Source organism: Carcharodon carcharias, chromosome 13, assembly GCF_017639515.1.
Source record: "Carcharodon carcharias isolate sCarCar2 chromosome 13, sCarCar2.pri, whole genome shotgun sequence".
In the NCBI taxonomy this organism is placed as follows: domain Eukaryota; kingdom Metazoa; phylum Chordata; class Chondrichthyes; order Lamniformes; family Lamnidae; genus Carcharodon; species Carcharodon carcharias.
This window is the reverse complement of record NC_054479.1, coordinates 124893922-124921901: the sequence shown is the minus strand read 5'-3', so window position 1 is coordinate 124921901 and position 27980 is coordinate 124893922. Positions and strand designations below refer to the sequence as shown.

Below are 27980 nucleotides of genomic sequence, written 5' to 3'. Positions count from 1 at the left end.
ATGACCCTGCAAATCCCAAACCCACGTCCCTCCTATTCCCAGACTCGAGAGAATCTCATCAAGGCTGTGCCCCCCTATCTCATCTGCTCCTTGTTGTGCGGAGGGAAAGAATGTCGCTACGAGGGACCCGGTGGCTGGACACTGCAGCAGCAGGCAATCCGTGGTGTCTTCTCAGCATGGTAGGTCAGTCAACAGGGGTCCATATCCATAGGGGTCACAAATCAAATAACGAGGGAGCTGGGAGTAAGAAGCAAAGCCAGGGAGAGAAGGGAAACCCAGTTTGGGTATACATTTCCCAGAGGATGGCTGAATAAAGGTTGGGGGTTGAATGAGAATACTTGATATATAGCAATAAAAAACTACAGATGCTGGAAACAGCCATCATCTGAAGACAGAAGGCAGGGTTAGCATTCCAGGTGTGGGTCCTTAGTCAACATAGGAAGACATGGCACAAAAGGAGGCCATTCAGTTTATCGTGCCTGTGCTGGCTCTTTGACGGGGAAATTTTACATGGTTTAGAACTAATCAGGACCATTTCCAGGTCCTGACCCCACGCTTGCTGACAGGGAGCCTGCCTGGGCGGCCTTCCCAGAGGTGGCCAATTAAGAGGCTGCCATCAGGTCCACCACCTAATTAAAGATGACAGGGCAGGTTCCTGAGGCTGCATGCCCAATCAGAGGAAGGACAACAGCCTCACTGGCAGAGGTGGGCGTTGCTGCTGCAGGGTGAGGTCAAGGGCCTTCTGAAGAGGCTTGTGATTTTTAAAAATTTACCTGTGGCTACAGCTACCAGGCCATTCCTCCTTCAGAGGATGGCCAGCAGCCACAGCCGGAACATACTGATCCATGCTGCCGAGGTGGGAGGGTTAAGAAAAGGTCATCTTATGGGCCTTTCTGGCCAGCCGTCGACAAAGCACCTCCAGGGACCTGCCATGCTCTCACCTCAATGGAGGGCTCATCTGCCACCAGGAAGATACCATGCCCAATCAGCCCCCAGCTCTGCCCTTGCCAGCGATGACCCACCTCTGGCAAAATTTTCTGGGGGCAGGAAAGCATCAGACCGCTGACCCAATGCCCTCATTTCTACATCTCCTCCCTGTCCTGCCTTTAAGCCTGCCTCTGAAGAACTGGAAAGATTTCACCCCCCAAAGAGTTATCCGATTAGTCTCCCACCTGTGCTCTCTCCCCAAAACCTTGCAAATTCTTCTTTTCAAGTACTTATCCAGTTCTCTTCTGAAAGTTACTATTGAATCAGCTGCCATCATCCTTGCAGGCAGTGCATTCTTGATCATAATAACTTGCTGCATAAATTTTTTTTATTATGACACCTCTGGTGCTCTTGCCAATTAATCATCAATCCATATCCTCTGGTTACTGACTTCCTGCCAGTAGAAACAGTTTCTCCTTTCTTTCTCTATCAAAACCATTGATAGTTTTGAATACCTCTATCAAATCACCCTTAACCTTCTCTGTTCTCAGGACAGCAATTCCAGCTTCTCTAGTATCACCACATAACTGAAGTCTCTCTTCCCTCACATCATTCTAGTAAATCTCCTCTGCACCCTCTCCAAAGCTTTGATGAATTTCCTAAAATGTCGACTACAGTATTCCACCTGGGGCCTAATCAATGTTTTATAACAACTTAGCATAACTTCCTTGCTTTTGTACTCTATACCTTAGTTTATAAAACCAAGAATCCTGTAGGCCTTTTTAAAAGCCTTCTCAACTTGTCCTGCCACCTTCCAAGATCTGTGCATACAAACACTCCTAGATCTCTCTGTTCCTATACCTCTTTTAAACTTGTACCATTTACTTTACATTGCAGTGTGTACCATCTACAAGATGCATTGCAGCAACTTGCCAAGGCTTCTTTGGTAGCAACTTCCAAACTGAAGACCTCTGCCATCTAGAAGGACAAGGGCAGGAGGTGTATGCAATGCCATCAGTTCCAAGTTCCCCTCCAAGTTACACACCATCCTGACTTGGAAATATATCACTGTTCCTTCAATGCTGGATCAAAATCTTAGAACTCCCTACCTAACAGCATTATGGGTGTACCTACAGCACATGGACTACAGAGGTTCAACAAAAAGAAAGAAAGACTTACATTTATATAGTACTTTTCACAACCACCATCTCAAAGCGCATTACAGTCAATGTAATGTCGTCACTATTGCAATTAGGAAAAGGCCAAACACCACCTTCTCAGGGCAAAACTAGGGATGGACAATAAATGCCAGCCTTGCCAGTGACACCTACATTCTGTGAAAGAATAATAATAAAAGAAGGGTGGGGTTGATGTGCCTTTCTCTCTCTCGGTCTCTCCAGGGTCACTGATGATATTTTGGCCATGGCAAGACCATCTACACAGCTCATTAAGAAGTTCAACATCATCAAGCAGTTCAAAGGGTAGGTGCTAATTAGTGGAAAGATCATTGTAGAATACAGCTCTCTGTTCATATTTGGCTCATGAGAAGTGCAATCTTCACAGGATATGTTGGAGCAACTTGTGTTAATGGAATGCACTGTGTAAACTGCTGGGAACTGAGAATCTTGGCAGAAAACCAGGTGATTGCCTCAACTCCTTTCCATGCTCAAGGGACCAAAATGAAATGAGCATAGATATCTCAGAGGACTGGGGGTCTGGATGATATTAAAGATAAGGAAGGGTGAGGCAGTGGGGGAATTTGAAAACAAGGATGAGAATTTTAAAACAAGGATGTGAATTTTAAAATCAACATGTTGCTTAACTGGGAGCAAATGTAGGCCATTAACAGAGGGGTGATGTGTAAATGGGACATGTTCCGAGTAAGCAGCAGAATTTTGGAGGGTAGAATGTGGGAGGTGGGCCAGGGATGCGTTGGAATAGCCAAGTCTGAATGTAACAAAGGCATGGATGAGGGTTTCAGCAATAGATGAGCTGAGGCAGGGCGGATTTGGACAATGTTATGGAGGTGAAAATAGAAAATCTTAATGATGGGCCATGAATATGTGGTCAGAAGCTCATCTTGGGGTCAAATATGACACCAAGGTTGTGAACTGTCTGGTTCTGCCTCGAACAGTTGCCTGGGAGAGGGATGGAGGTGGTGGCAAAGGAACAGAATAGGTGGGGACCAAAGACAATGACTTCAGTCTTCCAAATATTTAGTTGGAGAAAGTTTCTGCTCATCCAGTACTGGACATTGGACAAGCAGTCTGACAATTTGGAGACAATGGAGGGTTCAAGAGAGGCAGTGCTGAGATAGAATTGGGTGTCATCAGCATGCATGTTGAAATTAATGCTGTGTTTTAAGATGATGTCACTGATGGGCAGCTTAGGGATGATAACTAGGAGGAGGCCAAGGCTAGATCCTTGGGGAACACCTGGAGTGAGAAGGGAAGCTATTGCAGGTGATTCTCTAGCTACATCTGAGTAGACAAGAATGGAACCTGGTGAGTGCAGTCCCACTCAGTCAGGGGACAGTGGTGAAGTGTTGGTGAAGCATAGTGTTTTGTGGTTCTCTTCAGAAAATCTGCAGCCTAATCAGTACTAGGAAGGTTTGTCTCTACTCATGAGTGACTTTGGTCTGATGCAGGTAGGTTTCGTCAAAACTACTTTATTTACACTATATGCATGATTAGCTTCTAGATTATTACATCTCTCTCGTGTGTGGACTATTCCATCCTCTATACTGAGTCTTAGCACATGACTGCTGAGGTTACTGTTATATCACAACACACATCATTATCTCATTATAATTACTATTAACCCATTATGCTACAGATATGTGAAATCAGAGGAGAGCGAGCATGATGATTTGAGATGTTGGTTGACTATGAGAAGTTGCTCTCAGGGAGGAGAGAAGTGAAGATATCACCGTGAGAAAATTGGCATGGTACTTAGGTGGGTGGTTGAGAACAAGGCTTTTAAATGATAGGTGAAGGAGTGGAACAAGAGGAGAAAGGATGAGAAAGTGCCTGAGGAGCAGGGGGACAAATAAAGGTCTGATTTTGTGTTAAGAACCACACTAACACCCACAACTGTAAAAACCAAAGGCAGATCCTTTCTTCCCACAGGTTAAACATCAAATCTGTGATAAATCTACAAGTACCTGGTGAGCATAATCATTGTGGCGACCCCTTGGAATTAAAGAGTGGATTTTCATATTTACCAGAGGTCTTCATGGAGAATGATAGTAAGTCTCATCACACAGGCTGACAGCCTTATGATCCTGGGAAAAAATTAATTATATTGCTAACAACTCCCCAATGTGGACAAAGATAAGGATATTGTTTATTGTTTATTGCCTTGATGGTTAGCCTTGAAAATGTGTAGATGGATCATGGACACTAGGTGAGCCATCCTGGTTTGCTAAGAATCCAAGGGCACTATCAATTGATTCCCTCCTCTCCCACATTTCTTATTTTTTTATTCTTTTGTGGGATGTGGGCATCGCTGGCTAGGCCAGCATTTATTGCCCATCCCTAAGTGCCCTTGTTCAGAGGGCACTTTTTTTTAAGAGTCAACCACATTGCTGTGGGTCTGGAGTCATATATAGGCCAGATCAGGTGAGGACAGCAGATTTCCTTCCCTAAAGGACATTAGTGAGCCTCTGACCTGTGCTTCTATTGAGTGAGTCTCCCCACTGGGAATAGAATCTTCTAACTTTGGGAACTATTGTGTCCCTTACAACAGGCCTGTTGGTTTAACTTTAATGTGGAGAACTGTAACCATGGCAACCTGCCACTGCATGCATATGATGTCGTCCTGTGATATGTTTCTATATAATGAAAATAAAGTCATGAAAAAATGTTTGTTCCTCTTAATATTAATTTGCTTTGGATTTAATTCAGGAAATGTCAGATTCACTTTAAATATTGTAAGAGTATCACCTCTAAGGGTAGGGTGTGAAAATGAATTTGGTGGGCCTAACCCACTTCTTGAAACCTGGCACAAAAATACATCCATAATTAAGTGTATGTTTAGCTGAGCTGGTAGCGTTTCCGCCTCTGAGATCGAAGGTCATTGGTGTAAGCCCCATTCTAGAGACTCGGGTATATAATCTTGGTTTATACCCCCAGTGCTGCACCATCAGAGATGCCATCTTTTGAATGACACATTGAACTGAAGCCCTGCTTGCCCTCTCAGGTAGATTAACAGATCCCATGGCACTATTTCAAAAAGAGCAAGGAAGTTCTCTGTGTCCTGGCCAATGTTCATCCTTAGCCAATATCCCTAAAACAATTCAACTGGTCAGTTATCTCGTTGTTGCACACTAATTGGCTGCTGTGTTTCTCTGTACTACAACAGTGACTACTGCTCAATGGTAATTCTTTGATTGTGATGCACTTTGAGATGTCCTGAAGATGTGAAAGTCACTATATAAATGCAAGTCCTTTCTTTATAATTGGAATTAAATTGACAATCTCACTTACAAAGTCTTTTGCTTTTTGTTTAATGGAAATTTGTTATGCTAGTCCAGTTGGGGTGAGGATAGGACTAAGGCTCAATGGCCTAGAATACAACCTGGGCACAGGGAAAAGCCCACCCGAGACTGAACACTGACCTACTTGGTGGAGATCTCTTTAAAGCCTTTCTACTTATTGACTACATTTTCCTGCACTTAGCCAGCCCAATATTAGATTAATTGAGGGAAACCCAATATGGTAAAGGAGGCACTGATCAGCCTTATTCGGATATGACAAGTGTTTACTGCCTGTTTCAGCATGGCTCTTGGATGCCTCTTTTGATGCCTATGGCATTGGCAGAGCACAGGCTTGGAATGTGTGCTTGTTGCTCACCCATTTGGAGACTTTGTAAAATGGGCACAGCATCATTGAATTTCCAGAACAATATGTCCAGCACATGCTACACCTGCCCAAGAAGTGGTTGTTGGAACAGTGTAAAGGGAACTTTACTCTGTATTTAGCACATGCCTTCGTGCCCAAGGAGTGTTTGTTGGAACAGTGTAAAGGGGGCTTTACTCTGTATTTAGCACATGCTGTACTTATGCTGGGAATATTTGGTGGGTCACTGGATGCCTGGAATGTGAAGTGTTTATTTTCCAGTAGTAATTTGTTTTGATGAACACAAGTAGCATGATTCCCCTGCGCTGAATCTCTCCTCTCTCTCCTCACATTCACACAGCGAACAGATCCTCTGGGCTTCTGTTACAAGCTGACGCTGTGTAATTAAAGATCACCGTTTCTATTTTCACTTGGCTCAGCAGTAAGTGTCCTTGAGTGAGGGATTGAATACACAACGCTAGCTATCACTTCCCCCAGTGTCTGGGAGATGGGAACTCGGTTTGGTTTGGTGTTGGGGTCCTGTTGCTGACTGCAAAAAACTCATGCCTTATAAATTATTATTATCATTATTAATTTTTTAATGAATAAATAAGACATTATATCAATTCAGTGGTTTAACAGACTCAAATCCTCCCAGATTAAATGACTCAGGATGTGCACCATTGTTGTCTCTGCACCTGGATCCATTCAGGCCTACAGACTGTCCAGTTTTGGGCTTTGTACAGTTCAACTTTTGAATAAGAAAAAAAGGAAAGGAGAGAGAGAAAGAGAAGCATATAGAAAAAGTGAGAAAGATACAAAGATTAAAAAAAAATCAGAGAGAAAAAGAAAGATAGGTGCCAGATGGATTATCATCAAATTTGTCAAAAACATCTCATAGCGTTTCAACAGACAAATTACTTTGACCATGTCTATGTAAAGATGGTGTACATCAAGATCCCACAAGCAGTAATGAGAGGAGTAATCAGTTCCTCAATTTTTTGCGATGTTTGTTGAGAACATGAAAGCATCAGTGTGAGTCTGAAAGTGTGATTGTGGGTGAACATGTTAAATGTGAACTGAGTTAGCGTATTTGTGTGTAAGCATGAGTATATGTTAGTTTGGTGCTGACTGAGTTAGTGTGACAATTTGAGTAGCAGAGTGTGAGCCTGTGTTTGACAGAGGCTGAGAGACAGTGGACACTAGGTTGGTTTTTGTTTCCTGCTGTAGCTTAGACAGATACTGGGGAGAATTTTCTCCCCATCGGGTGGGCCATTCAGGAGCTGGCGCAGAGCCAATCATCGCCCGCAATCGGCCCCAATCATCGCCCGCAATCGGCTCCGCGCCGCCGTTTTACATGGGCAGGCCAATTAAGGCTCGCCCAGCGTGAAGTGCAGCTCACAAGGATAGTGGGAGTGGGCAGGCGGCAGTGGGAGTGCAATGACTACCAGTCCAATGGTGACCTGGCAGCCTGTTCAAGTAGAGCACAGGCAGCCTTGCAAAGGCTGTTCATCATGGCCAACAGAAGGACTCCCCAGAGTGCTGCTGGAGAGCAGGCCAGACAGGAGGGTAGGGCAGCGGGGCACTGTGCCCCTCGGTTTTCTGATGAGTGCCTAGCTGCCCTCCTGGAGGACGTGGCAGCACAGCAGGAGCTCCTCGTTCCTAAGGACAGGAGGAGGAGGCTCCCCCGACCTGACCAAACATGCTTGGGAGGTGCTGGCAGACATAGTCAGCTCCCATGATGTGGTGCGACACACATGGGTCCAGTGCCGCAAGCGTTTCAATGACCCCTTGCGCTCGGGAAGAGTGAGTACCATGTTGGCAGAGGTCACAACACAGCAGGTAGGCTTTCCTCCAGCCCCCACCCCCCAAAACTCTGAGTGCAGTTACAGTATTAAATCATTCACAGCATGTTTCCCTCGCTGGGCGGGCGAGCAGATAATTCCCATGCCTAGTTCACCCTGAGAGGGTTGTGCTGAGATGGGTTCTGCACCTGCAGCATGTGTGGCACTGACACCCACAGTACTGTTTTTGGGCTACCTCAAGGGTCTGCACCTTGGTGCAGTGCTGGAACTGTGAAACATGTCAAAGTCAGGCTGCTGACATACTGGGAGGGGAGCTTCCAGGTGGTGGGGCACCCATTCATCTACTGCCCTTGGCGTTCCATGTGCTTGTGCCTCCATTTGCAAGGTTAGAGCGTGTGTTGCCAAAGGTGATGGAGGCAGCATGTCGGCAAGGGGGGGTCAGCCCTGGCTTCTTGGTGTGCGTGTGCCGTAGCTGCGGGGTGACGATTCACTGGAGCCCTGCAAGGTCCCACTCAGGTGGGGGTGGCAGGGATGCGATGGGAATCCAGGTTCAGGGTGAACTAATCAATGCTCCTCTCTCCTTTTCAGGAGAAGACTGCACACAATGCAGCCGAGTGGATGTGGACTGGCGGAGGCCAGGCCCAATTGGCCATAATCACCAGATACAAGCAGGAGGCGATGGCTCTGGAGAGGCACCATGTGCCCAGGTCCACCGGTGGTGGTGAGGCTGGGGTGCCTCAGGGAGGTAAGATTGCCGACCACTGAGGTCACCACGGATGTCCCAGCAGCCATGGCACTGCTGAACGTTCAGTGATTGAAGCTTGAAACATGGGTTGGCCATTGATTATGGAAGGATGAGCACATACTGATCCAACGGACAGGGATGCACATTGACATTGTCTCCACTTTAACTAATCACATGTCCTTGTTCTACCTTTCAGCATCACCAGAGCAGGGCTGGGAGGAAGAGGCAGAGGGACCACCTCTCACACCTGAGGGCCCTGAACAATTGGACTCACCAGCGTCACCACATCTCTGCCAGGCAGGCACCAGCACAGATACTAGCACCTTGGTGGGAATTAGATCTTTGACTAGTGTCCTGGGGCACAGTGGTGAAGGCACTTCACACTCACTTGATGGGCGGGCAGAGACAGAGAGTGCCCATGGCACCCGCAGTTGGAGGACTGCAGGGGACCAGGCACATGCTCGGTCGGTGGCTGATGATCTGCCTCTGGAGTCTTCCCTGAGGCAGCAGACGCTGGAAGTGCAGCAGGGTGTGAGGGAGGATCTGGCGGAGATACGCAAGGCAAAGTGTGGCATGGTCTCCATGATGGATGAATCCACCCGGAGCATCACTGACGCAATGAGCCTCATGGCTGAGTGCCATGCTTCCTCCATGGAGAGTGCGGCAACTCTCGTGGAGAGGCTCCTCCAGGAGAACAATCAGGGCTTCCTGGGGTTGCGCTCGGACCTGCAAGCCCTCACAGCGGCATTGGCCTCAGCTGGTTGGTGCCAGTGTGGGAGATGGTTTGGGCGCCAAGTATCCCAGCTAGGTGCCCATCCATCAATGGTGAGCAGGGAGGTCTGAAGCAACCTCACGTCTGTGCAGGAGCTGCCTGTCATCTCTGCAGGCTCCTCTCAGGGTGCTCTGAATGAAGGCAGCAGCTCCTCCGCCCCTCTGCCAGTGACCAAGGGATCTGGTGAAGCTGTGGCGACTGGGGAGAATACAGCTGTGGAACCGGCAGCTCCCTCCCAGGTGGGGCCGTGAAAGGCTCCATGGGCCAGAGGACACCCGCCAAGGTCATCGAGGCCAACAGGACAGCACAGTGAGCAGGCTGTCTCAGATGCCAATGCCAGCGAGGGGTCAGCACCTAGACATAGCAGCCGGAAAAATAAACTTACGGCACTTTAGTCACACTACAGGCTTCTCACTGGTGGTTTTATGTTGCCCCACTATTAGTTGATGACCACTTGGTGTGATGTGTAACACTTCTGCATTCATTTCATTTTCTGCTTTATTTTGTTAATTCATTAAATTTTGATATGTGAACATGGCTCAGGGTGATTCCTTACTTCTGCAGGTGGATGGGAACCAATGATGTTATGAGTGAGTTGGATGTCATTGAGCTTTATTGACAAGGCACATAGTTAATGTTCCTAACCAGGCCAGATGTTGCTCTCAGGTATCAAGTATGGAGCCTGCAGCTCTGGTGTGTGTTGGAGGTCCATCTGCGGTGGGCTAGCTGAAGGTTCGTTGGATTAAAGCCCCCTAGGTGCCCCTGCCTCCCTGGAGAATGCCCAGGTCAGCGTCTATCCCCTCAGCATTCTCCTGTGCATGCACTGGACCTTAGACATATTGAAGTAGCTGCTTTGCCGCCTGTAAACCCTGGCAACAGGATAGTGGCATCTTCTGCAGCCCCTTCCGCCTTGATCTAGCTCTTGGCCCTGCACCCCTTGTGCCTGCGTCTCTCCTCCCAAAGTTAGCTCCCTTGGAGACTGAATGTGGACTCCTAGCCTCCTCCCCCTTCTGGCCCTCCCTTCCTCCTCAGAGGAGGTGCCTCCAGTGGAGAGCACAACTCCCATTCCCAGGGTAAGGGAAGGCTTCTTGAAACCAGCAAGGCCCCAGAAGTAATGTTTACTCAGTGTCCTGACCTGAAGCCTGTTACTCCTGTCCAAGCAGCTGTGAAGTGTTTTGAAGTATTCCTGCTCACACAGGCAAGTAGCAGTAACTTTAAGCGTTAAATGTCTGACAAATAACACTCACGACCCCACTGACCCCTCCTATTCCGCCCGTGGCTGAGGTTTATACAGATGTGTCCTACCCGTCTGCCCATTGCACCTGTGCAACAACCTGAAGATCGCACGGGCCCCGAAAAATCGGCGTCAGTTGCTGCTTCAAGGGCCTTAAGTGGCCCATTATGTAATGGCGCGCGTGCGTTGGAGATCATTGTCCTCACCAAAATTTTGCGATGACACACGGTGATGTCGGGACACTCGCCTGACGTCACCGGGCGTCAATTTATGTGCCGGCCTGTGGGGCCCGCCCCCGCATGCCAACGAGAAAATTCTGGCCACTGTACATGCTACAAACACACAAGTGATGATTGCCTGACTGCTACAAAGATACTCAAAATGATCGTACTAGAAGCAGGACTTTTCCCAGCTTGTTAAGGGGAGGGGAATCTTTCTTTCCCAGACAACTGGCCATCCTATAATTCTCATCCATGTTTTCTCATTTGCAGTTTACTTCTTTAACTTTGGAATGGCAGATTTTGGAGTGTCCTCGCTGGTTCGTGTGCTGGACGCAGTGAAGGTGACATCGTTTGCGGTACAGGAGGGCAAGGTGGCTGTGCATTGTCATGCAGGGCTCGGGCGAACAGGTCCGTTGGGAGAACAATTCCTCTAATCAGGCCACTGAAGACACACAGCAGGTCAATTACACCCTGAAAGGCAGAGATAGAGCAGGATCTCATGTCAGAAACTAATCCCATTGCACAACCGAAAGGCTGAGGATGTTGCGGTGCGGTGGAAGGCGTTCGGGGTGGGGGAAGGAGGATGGATGGTGGTGGTTGACTGAGGCTTTCTAGGTTGGGATGGATAGAGTTTTGTTGGATAAGGATGTCAAGGGATATGGAGAAAAGGGGTGGATAGAATTGGGATACTGGTCAACCATGATCCATTTGAATTGTGGAACAGGTTTGAGGCATTAAATGGTCCCCTGCTGTTCCTACTCTGGCAAAACTTGCTCCATTCCTCTCATGTCAGTTAAGGCTCAGTTGGTAGCACTCTTGCCTCTGAGTCAGTAGGGGTTGTGGTTCAAGTCCCTCTCCAGAGATTTGAATACAAAATCTAGGCTCAGTGCAATACTGAGGAAGAGCTGCACTGTCAGACATGCCGTCTTTCAGATGAAACGTTAAACAGAAGCCTCTCAGGTGGATGTTACAGACCCCATGACACTAATTGAAGAGGAGCAGGGGAGTTCACCCTGACGCCCTGGCCAATGTTTATCCTTCAACAAAAATAACTTTAAAAATGTGATCTGGTTATTATATTGGTGTTTGTGGGAGGTTGTTGTGTGCAAATTGGCTGCTGCGTTTCCTACATTACAACTGTGCTTATATCTCAAAAGAAGTAGTTCACTGGCTACACTTTGGGACATCCTTGGTTTGTGAAAGGAATAACATAAATGTAAGACTTTTGTTTCTCTTTAATAATATACATCAAAATGAGTTGAGTAGACTGACTGATTATTCGTATTGTGTTATCAAAAATAGTTACGTACTCACTTTCTGCGCATAACCCAGGGCAACAGGTTTACTGATTTTATTTAATTCGCATTATTTCCTTCCTCTCAGATGTAACAAGCCCAGCATTTATTGCCCATGCCTAGTTGCCCTAATAAGGTGGGCCTTTTCCCTGAACCACTACAGTGTGTGTGGCAATGTGACTCACACAGTGTTTTATCTTTATGGGTGCTGAAATTAATAGCTGATTGAATTTAAGGGTGTATATTCTGATCAGGCACAAATGCTTAGTACCAAGTTTCTATCTGTACTATTTTAACATGTGCAGCCTTGAATTAGTTCTGAAGAAATGAGCTTGGATCCTGGTGGCTTAGTCAATGGGACCTGAGGGTTGCAATGGTACAAGGAAGCAGAAAGGAAACAGCAGAGGCTCTGGTCACAGTTTTTCAAGGAGACAGAGGTTAAACTTAGTGACTATGGGCCAGTTATTCTTACATTAACCGTGAGCAAAATCTTAGAATCCATGGCCAGGATTTTATGACCCCTCCCAGCCAGCAGGATATTACGGTCCCGCCAAACTGAATGGAAATTTAAATGGCTCACCGCGTCCACCAAGGGAGACACGCGTTGGCAGGACCGTAAAATCATGGCCCATGATTCAGTCCATGAAGTTCAACGCAAACTGAAGGAACAGCACCTCATCGTCTGACTAGACACTTTACAGCCTTCTGGACTGAATATTGAGTTCAACAATTTTAGATCATGAACTCGCTCCTCCATCCCCACCCCCTTTCCGATTTTCCCCCTCCTTTGTGTTTTATCCAATAATTTATATAGATTTTTCTTTTCCCACCTACTTCCATTATTTTTAAATGTATTTCCATCCATTGTTTTATCTCTACTTTTAGCCCATTTCGATCCCTTCCCCCACCCCACCCCCACTAGGGCTATCTGTACCTTGCTCGTCCTGCTTTCTACCCTTAATTAGCACATTCCTTTAGATAATATCACCACCTTCAACACCTCTTTGTACTTTTGTCTGTGACATCTTTTGGTTATCTCCACCTATCACTGGCCCTCTATCCAGCTCTTCTTGTCCCACCCCCCCCCTCCCCCTTAAACCAGCTTATATTTCACCTCTCTTCTATTTTTACTTAATTCTGTTGAAGGGTCATTCGGACTCGAAACGTTAACTGTGCTCCTCTCCGCAGATGCTGCCAGACCTGCTGAGTTTTTCCAGGTATTTTTGTTTTTGTTTTGGATTTCCAGCATCCGCAGTTTTTGGTTTTATTCAGTCCATGTTGCTGTTTATCCTCCACATGAGCAGTGGTCCCGATCCCATGTTCCCATATACTTTTATTTCCCTTTCCTTCAAACAACTGCCTTCACCTGTTCTTAAATATTGATTGTTTTGTGCTTCAATAGTGAACATTGTGTAGAAAAATTCCGCCTGCTCTCTGGGCTAAATCTCCTACACTTAATTTTAATGCCTATGTCTCCTCATTCAAGACCCATCAATCGCTGGGAACAGCCTGTCTCTACCTGCCTTCACACCTCGATCAAATTACTCCATATACTCTCCACTGTTCAAACAGAAGCAGCTCCAATCCTTTAAGGTATACTTTGTATTTGTATTTCTTCCTACCAGGCAGCATGCCAGTGAGCCTGTGCTCTATCCCCAGTATTGCTTCAACTTCCCCTCTATAGTGTACAGCAGAAAGCTGCTCAAACGAAAGTTACTGTTTAACAAAAGGAGTTCTTTTGAAGAAGTAACCAATTGGATAGTGTAGGAGGTGTATATTACATGGATGCGTGAAGAGCAGTTTCAATCCAGTAGTTGACAACTACCCTTAACTTTTCCCATGAACGTATGGTTGCACTTAACTCAGCACTAGACAGACTTAAGAGGAGCAAATTTCTGAAAATACTTTGGGTCATTCAGCATCTGTAAAGAGAAAAGACAAACGTTCAGTGGGTTCAAAGATGTGCAAAATATTCCATTCTTCATCCCCGATTTCCATCGCTTCACTACAGGCGACTATACCTTCAGATGTCTTGGCCCTAAGTTCTGAAATTTTTTCCCTAACTTCTCCAGTTCTCCTCCTTCAAAACTCTCCTTAAAACCTACTTCTTTGACCAGGTTTTTGGTCACTTGTCATAATATCTCCTTATGTGACTTGGTGTCAAACCTTGCTTGATAATCATTCCTGTGAAGCATCTTAAGGACATTTGACTATGTTAAAGGTGCTATTTAAATGTGAATTGTCATTTTAACCTTCACTTCACTGAGTATAAAAAGCAAACCCAAACTAAGAGAAACTCATCACCCATTTCCTTGCTCTTTGATAGGAGTCCTGATCGCCTGTTACCTGGTTTACGCCTCGCGGGTCAGCCCCAGTGAAGCCGTACACTTTGTCCGGATCAAACGCCCCCGCTCCATCCAGACACGCACTCAGATTAACTTGGTTTTTGACTTCGCCCAGTTTGTGGACTCTCACAGGACAGTTTTCACGGATGTCAGTTCGCACGACCACCCTGTCACCTTGCAGCAGTACCTTCACCGGCAGCGGCACCTCCTGCATGGATATGAGTCACGGCATCTCAAGCACATGCCCAAGCTTGTGGACTTCATCTGCAAGAGGCTTCTGCAGATAGCGTTCGACAAGGAGGATTCCATCACGATGCAGGTGGAGATGCAAAGGGAGGTGAGTGACCAAATAATGACTCTGCACATCAGAAAGACTATCGCTTCATTTGTCACCTCACCAGAGTTTCTCCTAGCAAACCAGGAGCCAGAAGACCCCGACAATGCACTGAGGCCCTCCGCCTGCGTGGCTGGCTCATTGGGACCAGTGACTTTGCCTGCTGGGGGCACAGAAACTCAACACCGCAAACCGCCAGGATTATTACGGACCTTCAGCGACTCCAACCTCTCTGGAATCATTCGCAGTTATCAAGCACAGGTAATCTGAGACAGGGCTACATCATTGTCAGGAGTTGACTGTATTCCAGGACTCATAGTAACGAGAGTATCTGCAAGTGAATTACAGGCTGGAACCTGATTAAAGGGTTTGGGCGGAGGTGGGGGGCGGGTCATAGTGATGGGGGGAGCGGGGTTCATTTATATAATTTTGTCACATACAGGATCTGCTGCAGTAAGGATGATAAATGTGTGGGTAGCGTACATGACCGAGTAGAGTGTACATGAGCTGTGGAAGTAGATGGAATGTGTGGGTAGCGTACATGACCGAGTAGAGTGTACATGAGCTGCCGATGGAGATTGAATGTGTGGGCAGAGTCCGTGATCAAGTAGATTGTATATGTGCACTGGCAGGATCGGTGTTGCTAGACCAAGTGGTTTTTTTCTCATTCTGTGCCAGTCAAAGCCTTGATGTTTCCAGAATGGTGTTGCTAGAGTTGAATCTTATTTAAGATACTTCATGATTTTTTATTTTGGCCAAAGGATAGCAGTGTCACTTTTAGGAAGCTGATAGTTATGTCAATTTTCTGGAAGTTCAGTTTAACATTGGCATAGAGCAGGGACAGATGAAGGCTGCAAGACAATTTAATGCTCCCAGTCCCATCAAGCCAAATATGTTGAGTGACTGAACCTGTGGTTGAATTCTCCTTTAAGGATACCAATGGGCGGCGACCTTTGTCAGTGGGTCAGTGTCAAGCTGCAGCTTCAAAGCTCAGCCTCGTTGGACTAAACAATCCAGTGAGACCTTCCATCAGCTGTGAAGGAAAGGAGAACTTTGTGAGAGGCTGGAGCCTGGCACAGACTGACCAGGAAGCAGGACTCAAGCTCGCCAGGCAAGGAAACTCTCTACTGAGCGATACCAGCTTTGTGTCTACAGCCAAGAGGAAGGTATGGACTGGTATCAAATGGAGGTGTAGGGATCAAAGTTAGTACCACATCACACATAAACTCATTTTTCTCTTCCCCTCTATCCTTTATCCAATTTAATTTTGTTTACATAGGATTACTTACATTATACAGCACACTAACAGGCCATTCAGCCCAACTAGCCCATGTCGGTGTTTACATTCCACTTGACTCTTTCTCCCATCTTTCTTTATCTAAATCTATCATCTTAACCCTCTATTCTCTACTCCTACATATGCTGGTCCAGCAATACATTTATACTATTTGCTTCAACCACTCCCTGTGGCACCGAGTTCCACATTCTCCACATTCTTTGAGATCGAGTTTTCTCCTGAATTCCCTATTGGATTTCTTGATGAATATCTTATGTTGATGGCCTCTAGTTATGCTCTTCCCCACATGGAAACATTTGCTCTGTATCCACTCTATCAAAACCTTTCATAACTTTGCAGACCTCTATTAGGTTACCCCTCTGCCTCCTTTCTTCAAGACAAAAGAGATCCAGCCTGTTCATCATTTCCTGATTATATGTAACCAAACACTTCTGGTATCACCCTTGTAAATCTTCCCTGCACCATCTCCAGTGTCTTTATATCCTTTTTACATTAGAACCGCACACTCTACTCAGTCTAACCAAGGATCAAGACAGGTTTGGCATAACTTCACTACTGTTCAATTCTATCCCTCTCAAAATAAAGCCTAGTGCTTGGTTTGCTTTTTGTGACCTTGTTAACCTGTGGTGATTGGCATATTTGTACTCCAGGGTTGCTTTGTTCCTCCACCCCATCTAGAGTCATACCTTCCATGTAATAAGTGACCTTCCATTTCTTCCTACCAAAATGTACTACCTCACATTTATCTGGGTTGAGCTTCATTTGTTAATTATTTACCATGCTGCAAGTTTTTTAATGTCCTATTAATGTCGGTTTAAAAAGAAAACTGACCTCTCTCGAGCCACCTCCACTTCTGCTTTATTCAAGCTGCTTAATCTCTACGGAAGTGCAGTTACTCAATAGGGATGACATCTTCCAGACGAGACGTTAAACTGTTTGCCTTCTCAAGTGGACATGAAAGATCTCAAAGCACTTTTTCAAAGATATACAGGGGAGTTCTTCCTGGTGCCATGGCCAATATTTATCCCTCAACCAACATAAGTAGAAACAGATTATCTGATGATTTATCATATTGCCATTTGCAAGGCATTATGTTGGCAAATTGGCTGCTGTGTTTCCTACATTATATACTTAAAAAGTACTTCCTTTGCTGTAAAGAATTTTCCTAAAGTTGTGAAAGATGCTTTATAAATAATTGCTAAGGGAGATTATTGATGTTCCCAATTCTGTCTTCACTTGACACCTATACACAAGTGCAATCTTTGCAGTAGATGTCACTGGAGAGTGAATGGGTGGATTCTAGCTGCATAGATAGAGCCTCATTGCACCCCCTCCTTACTTTTACCCCATTTGTGATCAACTAAAATTAGCACAAACCAAAGATCAAATACTCAGATACTCATTGGATAAATCCATTGATCCACTGATTCCTGGTTGAGCTCTGACTAATAAAGAAAAAGAAAGGACTTGGATTTATTTAGCACTTTTCCAACCTCAGGAGGCCCCAAAACCAAGGATTTATTTTCTTCACAAGTTGTGATGGAGGAAAAATGGGAGCCAATTTGCACACAGCAAAGTTCCACAGACAGAAATGTGCTAAATGGCCTGATCACCTATGTTATTACTGATGGCTGAGGGATACATTTTCGATAGGATGCTGGGTCAGCTCTCCTGCCTTTCTTCATTATGATGCCTTGTGATCTTCTACCTCCACTAAAAAAGCAGCTGAAACGCCTGTTTAACATCTCACCTGAAAGGTGGCACTTCCAGTGGTATAGTGCTCCCTCAGTGTTGCACTGAGGTGTCAATCTGGATTATGTGCTCAAAGCTCTTGAGTGAGACTGGAGCCCATAGCCTTCTGACTCAGAGATGAAAAGGCTACCACTGACCCAGAGCTGACACCTGTTCCTTTGGGACTGATGTTACATGGCACTTTATCTGGGAGATCACTGTCCCGCAAATCCTGGTTTTCTGCCTATTTGAGTAAATGGATTTCCCAACTATTCCCTGCTATTTCCGAACTGTCATGCTCAAGAAGCATAGCTGCCCTTTGGGAATGGCGCATTGGGAATGGGCCCTAATGAGAGTCAGAACTTGGAGTGGCCCCACATCTGCCTCAATCCAAGTGTGGAGTGACACTCCATCAGATTATTGGGTAATGAGGGAAGGGGCAAGTGGACACCAGCCCACAGGCCAGGGTTTTACAGCCGATCCGTGATGTGTCTCCCCCGGCGGATATGGCGAGCAATTTAAATCTCAATTCAGTTTGACAGGACCGTAATATCCCACCAGGCAGGGGGGACAGCAAAATCCAAGCCATGGTGTCAGTTCCTGAGCTTAGTCACTAGTGAGGGGCCTGGAAGCTGATTGGACATTAGGTCACAAACCAATTGCAATGCCAATGTCTGTTATTTTACTCTTATTTTTATTCTTTAGGCCAAAGTCTATTTGAGCCACTCAATAAAAGATTTGGGCAGAAAAATGGATAAACATGGGCCTCTCCTGGAAATGGTTGCCAGGGCGATGTCAGAAGGACCGCCAGTGGAGAGCAACATGTTGATGAAAGTCCGTCTCTGGAAGGTAAAGAGTCACATGGATGTTCTCTGCCCTGGGACTGATAGCTCATTGAAAGACAAGATTAGATTAATTTCTTTCAGAATATGGTATTTTGGGATTGAGCATTTGAGTAATTTGAGTCATGACATGTAGTGCAGTATTCTCAGAAGGATTTTATACCTATTATTCCCAAAGCTTTTGATTATCGTGGCTTTCCTTATGTCACACCTTGGTCTGTGGTAGACTGGGTGATAGAAATTGATTGCTTTCAACAGCCCTATTATTGTATCATGTGACAACTGGGGTGGTAGAAGGTGAACTAGGTGGATCAGGGTCTTTTTGTGTCTTGTGCCCCCACCCAACCTATTCTTTCATCCATGTCCTTTTAGACATCCTCCTTTATGAGTGCTATGGAACAGGTACACTTTAATGAAAGGAATGCTTAGCAGGGTCCACTTTCCTCTAGTCCTGTTGCAAGCATGGACACATGATCATCTTGAGAATGATCTGTATGATAATAACCTAGCAAACAACAGAAGAGAAAGTTTCTGCCTGACCAACCTCATTGACTTGGTTACATAGAATTATATAATATTTACAGCACCGAATCAAGCCATTCAACCCAACTAGTCTATAACCAATGTTTATGTTCCACACAAGCCTCCTCCCAACCTACTTCATCTAACTCAATCAGCATATCCTTTTACTCATTTCTTCCTAACAAGTTTACCTAGCTTAAATGCACCTATGTTATTCTTCTCAACTGCTCCACATGGCAAGTACCACATTCTAATTCACTTCCTGAATTGTCTATTGGATTTGTGGCAACTATTGTGCACTTAAGATCCCAAAGCCTCTCAGGTGGATGTAAAAGATCCCACGATGGAGAGCTGGGCACTTCTCCATGTTGTTCTGGCCAACATATATCCCTTAATTAACACCTAAAAACAAATTGTCTAGTCAGTTATCCTGTTATCATTTTGTGATTTTGCAGCATGCAAATTGGCTGCCATGTTACTGACATTACTGCAGTGACTACACTTGGCTGTAAAGTGGTTTGGGACATCCTAAGGTAAGTCCTAAGGTAAAAGGGGAGGTGATGGTGTAGTGGTATTGTCGCTGGACTAGTAATCCAGAGACCCAGGGCAAATGCTCTGGGGACCTGGGTTCAAATCCAACAATGGCAGATGGTGGAATTTGAACTCAGTACCAATCTGGAATTAAAAGACTAATGTTGACTGCTGTAAAAAGGTTCACTAATGCCCTTTACTGAAGCAAATCGGTTTCCCTTATCTGGCCTGCATGTAAATCCAGACACACAGCAATGTGGGTGGCAAGGGTGCAGAATGTACTCTGGGTGGGGACTTGGAGGTCCATCACCAAGAGTGGCTCAGTAGCACTGGAGCTGGCTGAGTCCTAAATGACATAGCTGCTAGACTGAGTCTGCAGCAGGTGGTGAGGGAAAAACAGACTTCACTTCATCCTCACCAGCCTGCCTGCTGAAGATGCATCTGTCCATGGCAGCATCGGTAGGAGTGACCACCGCACGATCATTGTGGAGATGAAGTCCTGCCTTCACATTGAGGATACCCTCCATTGTATTGTGTGGCACTTCCACTGTGCTAAATGGGATAGATTTTGAACAGATCTAGCAACTCAAGACTGGGCATCCATTACTTGAACACAATCTGTGACCTCATGGCCCAACATATCTGCCACTCTACCATTACCATCAAGTTAGGGGATCAACCCTGGTCCAATGAAGAGTACATGCCAGGAGCAGCACCATGTATACCTAAAAATGAGGTGTCAACCTGGTGAAACTATAACACAGGACTACTTGTGTGCCAAATAGCATAAACAGCAAGTGATAGCAGAGCTAAGTGATCCCACAACCAGTGGATCAGATCTAAGCTCTGCAGTCCTGCCACATCCAGTCCTGAATGGTGGTGGACAATTAAACAACTCACTGGAGGAGGAGGCTCCACAAGTATCTCCTTCCTTAATGATGGAGGAGCCCAGCACATCAATGTAAACGATAAGGCTAAAGCATTTTCTACAATGTTCAGCCAGAAGTGCCGAGTGGATAATCCATCTCAGCCTTCTCCACAATTCCCCAGCATCACCGATGCCAGTCTTCAGCCAATTCGATTCATTCCACATGATATCAAGAAACAGCTGAAGGCACTGCATTCTGCAAAGGTTATTGGCCCTGACAATATTCCGGCAATAGTACTGAAGACTGTGCTCCAGAACTTGCCGTGCTCCTAGCCAAGCTGTTCCAGTACAGCTACAACGTGGCCTCTACGTGGTTATGTGGAAAATTGCCCAGGTACGTCCTGTACACAAAAAGCAGAACAAATTCAACCCGGCCAATTACCACCCCATCAGTCTACTCTCGATCATCAGTAAAGTAATGGAAGGTGTCATCAACGGTGCTATCAAGCAGCACTTGCTTAGCAATAACTTGCTCACTGTCACCCAGTTTGGGTTCCACCAGTGCCACTCAGCTCCTGACCTCATTACAGCCTCGGTTCAAAAATGGACAAAAGAGCTGAGGTGAGGTGAGAGTGACTGCCCTTGACATCAAGGCAGCATTGGACAGAGTGTGGCATCAAAGAGTCCTGGCAAAATTGGAGTCAATGGGAATCAGGGGGAAAGGTCTCTGCTGGTTGGAGTCATACCTAGCACAAAAGATGATGGTTGTGGTTGTCAGAAATCAGTCATCTCAGCTCCAGGACATCACTGCAGGAGTTCTTCAGGATAGTGTCCTTGGCCCAATCATCTTCAGCTGCTTCATCAATGACCTTCTTTCCATCATAAGGTCAGAAGTGGGGATGTTCGCTGATGATTTCACAATGTTCAGCACCATTTACAACTGCTCAGATACTGAAACAATCCATATCCAAATGCAAAAAGACCTGGACAATATCCAGATTTGGGCTGACAATTGGCAAGTAACATTCGTGCACACAAGTGTCAGGCAATGACCATCTCCAACAAGAGAGAATCTAACCATCGCCCCTTGATGTGCAATGGCATTACCATCACTGAATCCCCCACTATCAACATCCTGGGGGCTACCATTGACCAGAAACTGAACTGGACTGGCCATATAAATACTGTGGTTACAAAAGTAGGTCAGAGGCTAGAAACCCTGTGACGAGTAACTCATCTCCTGACTCCCCAAAGCTTGTCCACCATCTATGAGGCACAAGTCAGGAGTGTGATGGAATACTCCACGCTTGCCTGGACGAGTGCAGCTCCCACAACACTCAAGAAGCTTGACACCGTCAAGGATAAAGCAGAAATTCACCAACGCTCCATAGACAGCACCTTCCAAACCCATGACCACTACCACCTAGAAGGACAAGGGCAGCCAACAGATGGCAACACCTGGAAGTTCCCCTCCAAGTCACTCAACATCCTGATTTGGAAATATATCACCGTTCCTTCGCCATCGCTGGGTCAAAACCATGGAACTTCCTCCCTAAGAGCATTGTGGGTGTACCTACACCATACGGAATGCAGCTGTTCAAGAAGGCAGCTCACCACCACCTTCTCAAGGGCAATAAATGCTGGCCCAGGCAGTGAAGCCCACATCCTGTAAGTGAACTAAAAAAATGCCGGTATCCATAGAATGAATTAAAAAAACTGTGGTTTGCATCAACTACCTGCACATTGCCTTTTCCTTTCTGTTCCTCCCTCACTCTCTCTGTCTTACTCACTCTCTCTTTGGCTGTCTATCTTTTTCTCGCTGTCTCTCCATCTGTCTGACTCTTTATCTATCTCTCTGTTTCTGTTTCTCACTGCTTCTGACTCTGTTCTCTCACCCTCTACCTATCGATCCCTGTCTGTATGTGTGCCTCTCTCTTTCTCCGTGTGTCTCTCTCTATACTTCTCTAGCTTCCTATCTCTCACTCTCTCTGTATCTCTATCTCTCTATCTAGTCTATATCTTTGTCCGTCTCCTTTGTCACTGTTTGCCTTTCCATCTTTTTGTCTGTTTCTTTCTTTCTCTGTCCATCTATCTTTAGCTTTCCCTTTGTCTCTTTCTTGCCCTCTCTCTGTCTTGATCTCTGCCCATCTTTATCTTTGTGTTTCTCTCTGTCTCTCTCTTTCTCTATATCTCTGTCTGCCTGCCTCTCTGTCTCCATCACTCTGATTCTTTATCCATCTTGCTCTCTCTGTTTCACTGTCTCTTACTGTTTCTTTCATCCTCTCTAGAATCTTCTCCCTCTGTCTATCTATTGCTCCTTCTTTCTATATGTCTCTTTCTCCCTCTCTGGATGTCTGTCTCTCCATTTTCCTGTTTCCTTCTGTTCTTCCCCCTCTCTCCCTCTCTCTCTCTGCTTCTCTCTCTCCTCTCCCTATCTCTCTTTGCCTCTCTGTCTGTCTGCCTCTATTCTAGTGCACCAGCCTGTTCTACACAGATTGATACTGCAGCTTTAACGGGCCTTTGTTCTTTCTCCTTCTCCTGAAGGTGGAGCTAAACGAGAATGAGGGGGCCTGGGGCCGCCTGGCTACAGAGGAAGATCCCAGGATTCTCAGTGCGTTGATGTGGAGCTGGCTGGAACTTCTCAAGGTTGATCATTCTGTCTGGACAGGACACAATCCATAAGTGCAGCAGGATTGACACAATGAACCATGGGGCTATATATGTTACATTGGTTCCCAGTTATAGCTCCCACAGCCATTGCAAAAGCCTCATGTATTTGCCCTTCATTTTAAGACTGATGTCTAGGAGGAACTCCCAATTATTTTTATTCATTCTCTGGATGTGGACATTGCTGGAAAGGCTGGCATTTACTGTCCATCCCTAGTTGTCCTGAAAAGGTAGCGGTAGACTTTCTTCTTGAACTACTGGTAGAGGTTTGATACATCAAGTGGTTTGCTAGGCTACTTCAAGGGCAATTAAGAGTCAACTATGTTGCTGTGGGTCTAGAGTCACATATTAGCCCAGACAGGGCAAGATCGGCAGGTTTCCTTCCCCAAAGGACATTACAGAACCTGTTGGGTTTTTTTTACACCATCCAACAACTTCCATGTCATTTTTACTGATCCCAGCTTTTTACTCCCTCCTTTTCCAAACTACCACATTGGAATCTGAACTTTGGTTTTCTCGATTATTAGTAACCTCTGGGTTTCTAGTTCAGTAGTATAACCACGACAGTACTGTAACCTGCCCTGGGCATGTGCACGTGAATCCTTTCCTGCTGTGGGTTAAAAATTAACATCATTTCATAATTTCCCTTGGAGAACAGTGTGAAGTGATGGAAGGAGTTATGAATGGCCTCAGTGCCTCTGGCTCTGCATAGAAGAAATCTACCTGTGTCGCAGGTCTTGGTCACTCACTGGGAACTCCTGTTGGGAGTGTGGACAGAATCAAGCCCATACACAAAGAGACTGGTCACTCTAGTGCACCAGCATAGAGCTCAGGACTGTACACCTGACAACAGTCTGCCCTTTTTGGAGAGAGCTGAGAAAATTGGAGATCCAGGGAACATGAGAGAGAGATAAAAGGGTTTATTATGTCTTTAGATGTTCTGGCGATTGATCCTCTTTATTCCCCTCTCTAGGAGCCAGTGCTGAGATCAGAAGATGTAATGACACTGCTGTTTAAGCCCACAGTTAAAGGGGCCTCTTGGAATCTGGAAAAGGTGAATTCTCCTTTAAATATGGTTCATGCACAACGTGACCTCAATCTCCTATGGTCATTTTAACACAACAGGAATTGTCTGCGAATAGTGAACGTTCATCCATGGCATAAAATAGGGTCGTGTGTGTGTGACTGTAAGTGTGTTATGTTTTGGTGTGGCTATCTTATCGTGTACAGACATATATTGTGTGCATTTGTGTTAGAGTTTGTGTTAGTATGTTTGTGTTCATGTGTATATGTATTTTAGTGTTTGTGTGCTGGTATGCATATGTAGGTTAGTATGTGTATATGTTACTGTGTATGTGTGTTAGTGTAGTGTTTATGTGGGTGCTTTTAGTGGGCAGAATTTTATGGACCCTGTTGGGAGTGTCCAGAACAACTCCCTCATGGGTCCCTTTTCCCAACTGGAGGCAACCCCAAGGTCTCCTCCAACCCTCTGTTGGTGTACCATCTCCCCCTGACCTTTGCAACCTGACTCTCACCTTGTGGGGCAGGGGCGGGGGGGTTGTGGGTGGGGTGGGGGGCCTCCTCTCTTGGCCTTGCCGAGAGACTCCTGGACTTGCCTCCATCCTGGGTTCCCGGCACTCTGTTCCAATGTAGTCCCAGCAGTTACCATTGCTGTCAGTGGTGCTGCTCTCTGAGGTGGGCTTCCCTCCCGAGATAGGAGTGGTAGGCCTGCCTTAACCATTTAATGCTCCACAGAGTGTTAACTAGCTGTTGGGCAGCCATTAGGAGTGGGGGGAGCATTCCTCGCCGACTTTTTGGTGGTTGGGCTGGAAACAAATCCAACTCAGTTAGTATGGATATGGGTTAGACAGTATGTGTGTATATTACTGTATGTGCTACTGTGTGTATGTTAGTGTGTATGTGTGAATTAGTGTGCTTGTGTTTATTGTGTGTATATTAGTGTGTATATGTGTAAGTACCTAAAAGTGCATAGGTGGGTATATTATGAATTTGGGGGCAGAAGTGCCTATGTTGGGTACCCCCTACCAGTAAAGGCTGAATGGGATAGCATAAGTAGTAAGCAGAGGGGGTGGCAACTGATGTCCCCCACTAAACAGAATTTGTAAACCCCTTGCAGTCTCCTGGGGTTTTACATCCAGACATTGGTAACCCCTTCTCTCCCCTGTTAATGGACTATGCACTGGGATTGGAGGCTAAGAGCTTGTTGATATATCTTGGTCTATCAGCTTCCAGTCCCTTGTAGGCCGAGGCCTAGATATTCCCACGATTGGGAAACCTCACCCTCAATCCAGCCACTCCTCTGTTGGGGGTTCCTGGATATAGGGAAAACAGAGGTTGCACCTCTTATAGGCCATGTGGGAACTCTTGGATACAGTAGAACACCTGAGGGAACTGAGGAATTTCAGCCTCCATGTGGTTTGGGCCCTTTGTGAACTTGTATGTTTTTGTGCTTCGGTCTAGGAATCTGGGCAACTATTTGTTCGCACATCACAAAATGATTCTCAACATTTCCCTAACCCTTTGTCTTTCAGTGTCGGGAAGAGACAATCAGCTGCATCTTGGATTGTATCAGTAAACTCACTGGCATGCCCTGTGCACTGGAAGATTCCATAATTCACCGACTGATCCGAGCTCTAACTCAGGTATGGACTTTCAATAAACATCACTTGTCAGGTAAAGACTGGGAGCTACGGTGGGGTACACCTTTGACCTTGCACCTCAAATTCACCTCACATACATGCACTCAGATTTACATACGCATACAAACACATATACATACATGGGAACGCACATATACACGAGGACTTGCACATACATATATAAAACGCAAGTTTATCGAAGACTTGAACATTGATTCCATTGAAGGTGTCAGCTTTGATTCAATGGTAGTCTAGAACAAGGGTTCAAGTTCAACTCCGGAGACTTGAGCTGATAAACTAGGCTGAAACTTTAGTGCCAAACTGAATGTGTGCTGCACTATCAGCAGTGACATCTTTTGGATGAGGCCCTGTCTGCCCTCTCCGGTGGCCGGTAAAGGCCCAATAGTACAATTTTAAAGAGCAGGAGAATTCTCCCTGGTATTCTGGCCAATAATTATCCTTACAACAACATGCCTAAAACAGACAATCTGGTAATTTATCTCATTGTAATTAGTGTGACCTTGCTGTGCACAAATTAGCTGCCATGTTTTCCCACATCACAATAGTGACTGTAATAAAAGGTGCTATTTAGGCAAGTTCTATAGGGAGCTACTTCTCTCAAGCTGCTACAAAGAATGGAAGAATAACTGATTTGTCTGAAATTCCCTCTCATGGTTTTCTCCACCTCCTTGCACACTTTTCTAACCTCCAACTACCCCACCTCACATGAAACCTCCTTCCTGTTAAAATCAAGATTTATCCCAATGTCACCTACTCCAGCTCAGATTTACCCAGGTCTTCAGAAATATGGAACTCCCCCAATTTCCCTTCCTCTTTCAAGCTGAAGGCTTTTACAGTCCAAATTCCTGATTTCACTCACTTTCTCTCCTACTCTTATTACCAATGCAGTGACAATCATTCTATATATATGTATATATACACACAAATACACACGTCACTAACACACACACACCTAGAGGCCTTTCCCCGGTGTCCTTCACCAGGTCCCTAACCTTTCACCTGGTATCCTTCACTCTGGGCCTCGACCCTTCACCTGCTTTCCTTCACTACGGCCCTTGACCTTTCATCTTGCTCCTTCTGTATGACCCTTGATCTTTCACCTCTTGTCCTTCATTTTGAGACAGGAACCTTCGCCTGATCTCCTTCACTATGAGCCATGATTCTTTCCTTAAATAAAAGCAAACAATGGATGTCGTTGATTTTTATTTTATTGTTGCAGAGCTGTGAGGAGGATGTGATGCATTTTGCTACTTTGTCTCAGAAACTGAAAATGATCATCAGGGAAAAACGCTCACATTATCTCTTCAACAAAGGCATGGTGAAAACAGCAACAGTGGTGAAGATATCCTCACATGGGAAGAGCAAATGAAAATAAAATTCACTGGTTTGAACCTCCGTAAATTTTTACCAGTTACTGCCAAATATAATGTCAGTGGTTGGAGTTTTTAGAATGTATGGTGGTGAGGGAGATAAGGTGGGTAGAACTAGCTAGAGGTAGATAACTGCTGAACTGAGGCAGTTAACCTCCTGAGTTAGGGGTCAGTAAGTCTCCCTGTGCCCCCAAGTCATAGCTGAGGATAGGCTCCGAGAAGGAAGGACCCCTGTTCATTCTGATTTTATTCCTTTAAATTGGCTCTGTTTTCTGGATTGGCACTAAGGGGAATTCTCACATCCAGTGGTATGGATGACCACCCCTCATTATTTGGGATGGGGAGCCCATAAAACACTTTCCCCCTGTGCAATGCAGGTGGGGATAAAGATGGTTAAGACCATGGAAGGAGCATTGAGGTTGCAGCTTATGGTTAGTCTGAAAAAGTGGGGAATATTACACTGTAGTCAATTACTTTGCTGAACTTGGGACAACGTGGAGGAAACTTTACACTGCATCTAACTTGTGTTGTACCTGCCTTGGAGTCTTTGAAGTGAGATAATGGGAGAGAGAGACCCAAGTTCCTAGTTGTCCCCTTACTGATGTTCTTGAGGTAATGTTGAGCATGTAACAGCAAACAGTTCTTATATAATTCTACCTGTATATTTGCTGCAGTCTTTAATGACATAGTTCATCTATATGAATTCTGCCTGAATTGTAATTTATTAAACAAGCCTGGTACTGCCTCACATTAAAAAGAGCCAGTTCAGTTAATTCTTATCCTGAATAAACAGTGAGCAGAATTTTCCATGTCCGCTGGTGTTGGGCAAGTGGACAATATGGTGGAAAGGCCAAAAATTGGTTTCACGCCATTGTGAAACACATTTGCAACCGTCTGCTCTGTCCATCAATGGCAGGCCGCATTTCCCATCACCGCATGTTGGGAACTTCATTGT

At 45.6% G+C, this 27980-nt stretch overlaps 1 protein-coding gene across 1 annotated transcript; it reads left to right on the top strand.

Moving 5' to 3' along the window:
- On the top strand, positions 1-27110 carry zgc:77752 (uncharacterized protein LOC393862 homolog). The gene is made up of 11 exons (XM_041203128.1): positions 1-179; positions 2328-2408; positions 4056-4174; positions 10813-10950; positions 14164-14777; positions 15449-15682; positions 18250-18393; positions 22852-22953; positions 23948-24028; positions 25527-25637; positions 26875-27110. Exons 1-11 carry the CDS (start codon positions 1-3, stop codon positions 27022-27024), a joined length of 1953 nt encoding a protein of 650 aa, XP_041059062.1. The 3' UTR covers positions 27025-27110.
- Positions 27111-27980: the final 870 nt, after the last annotated feature.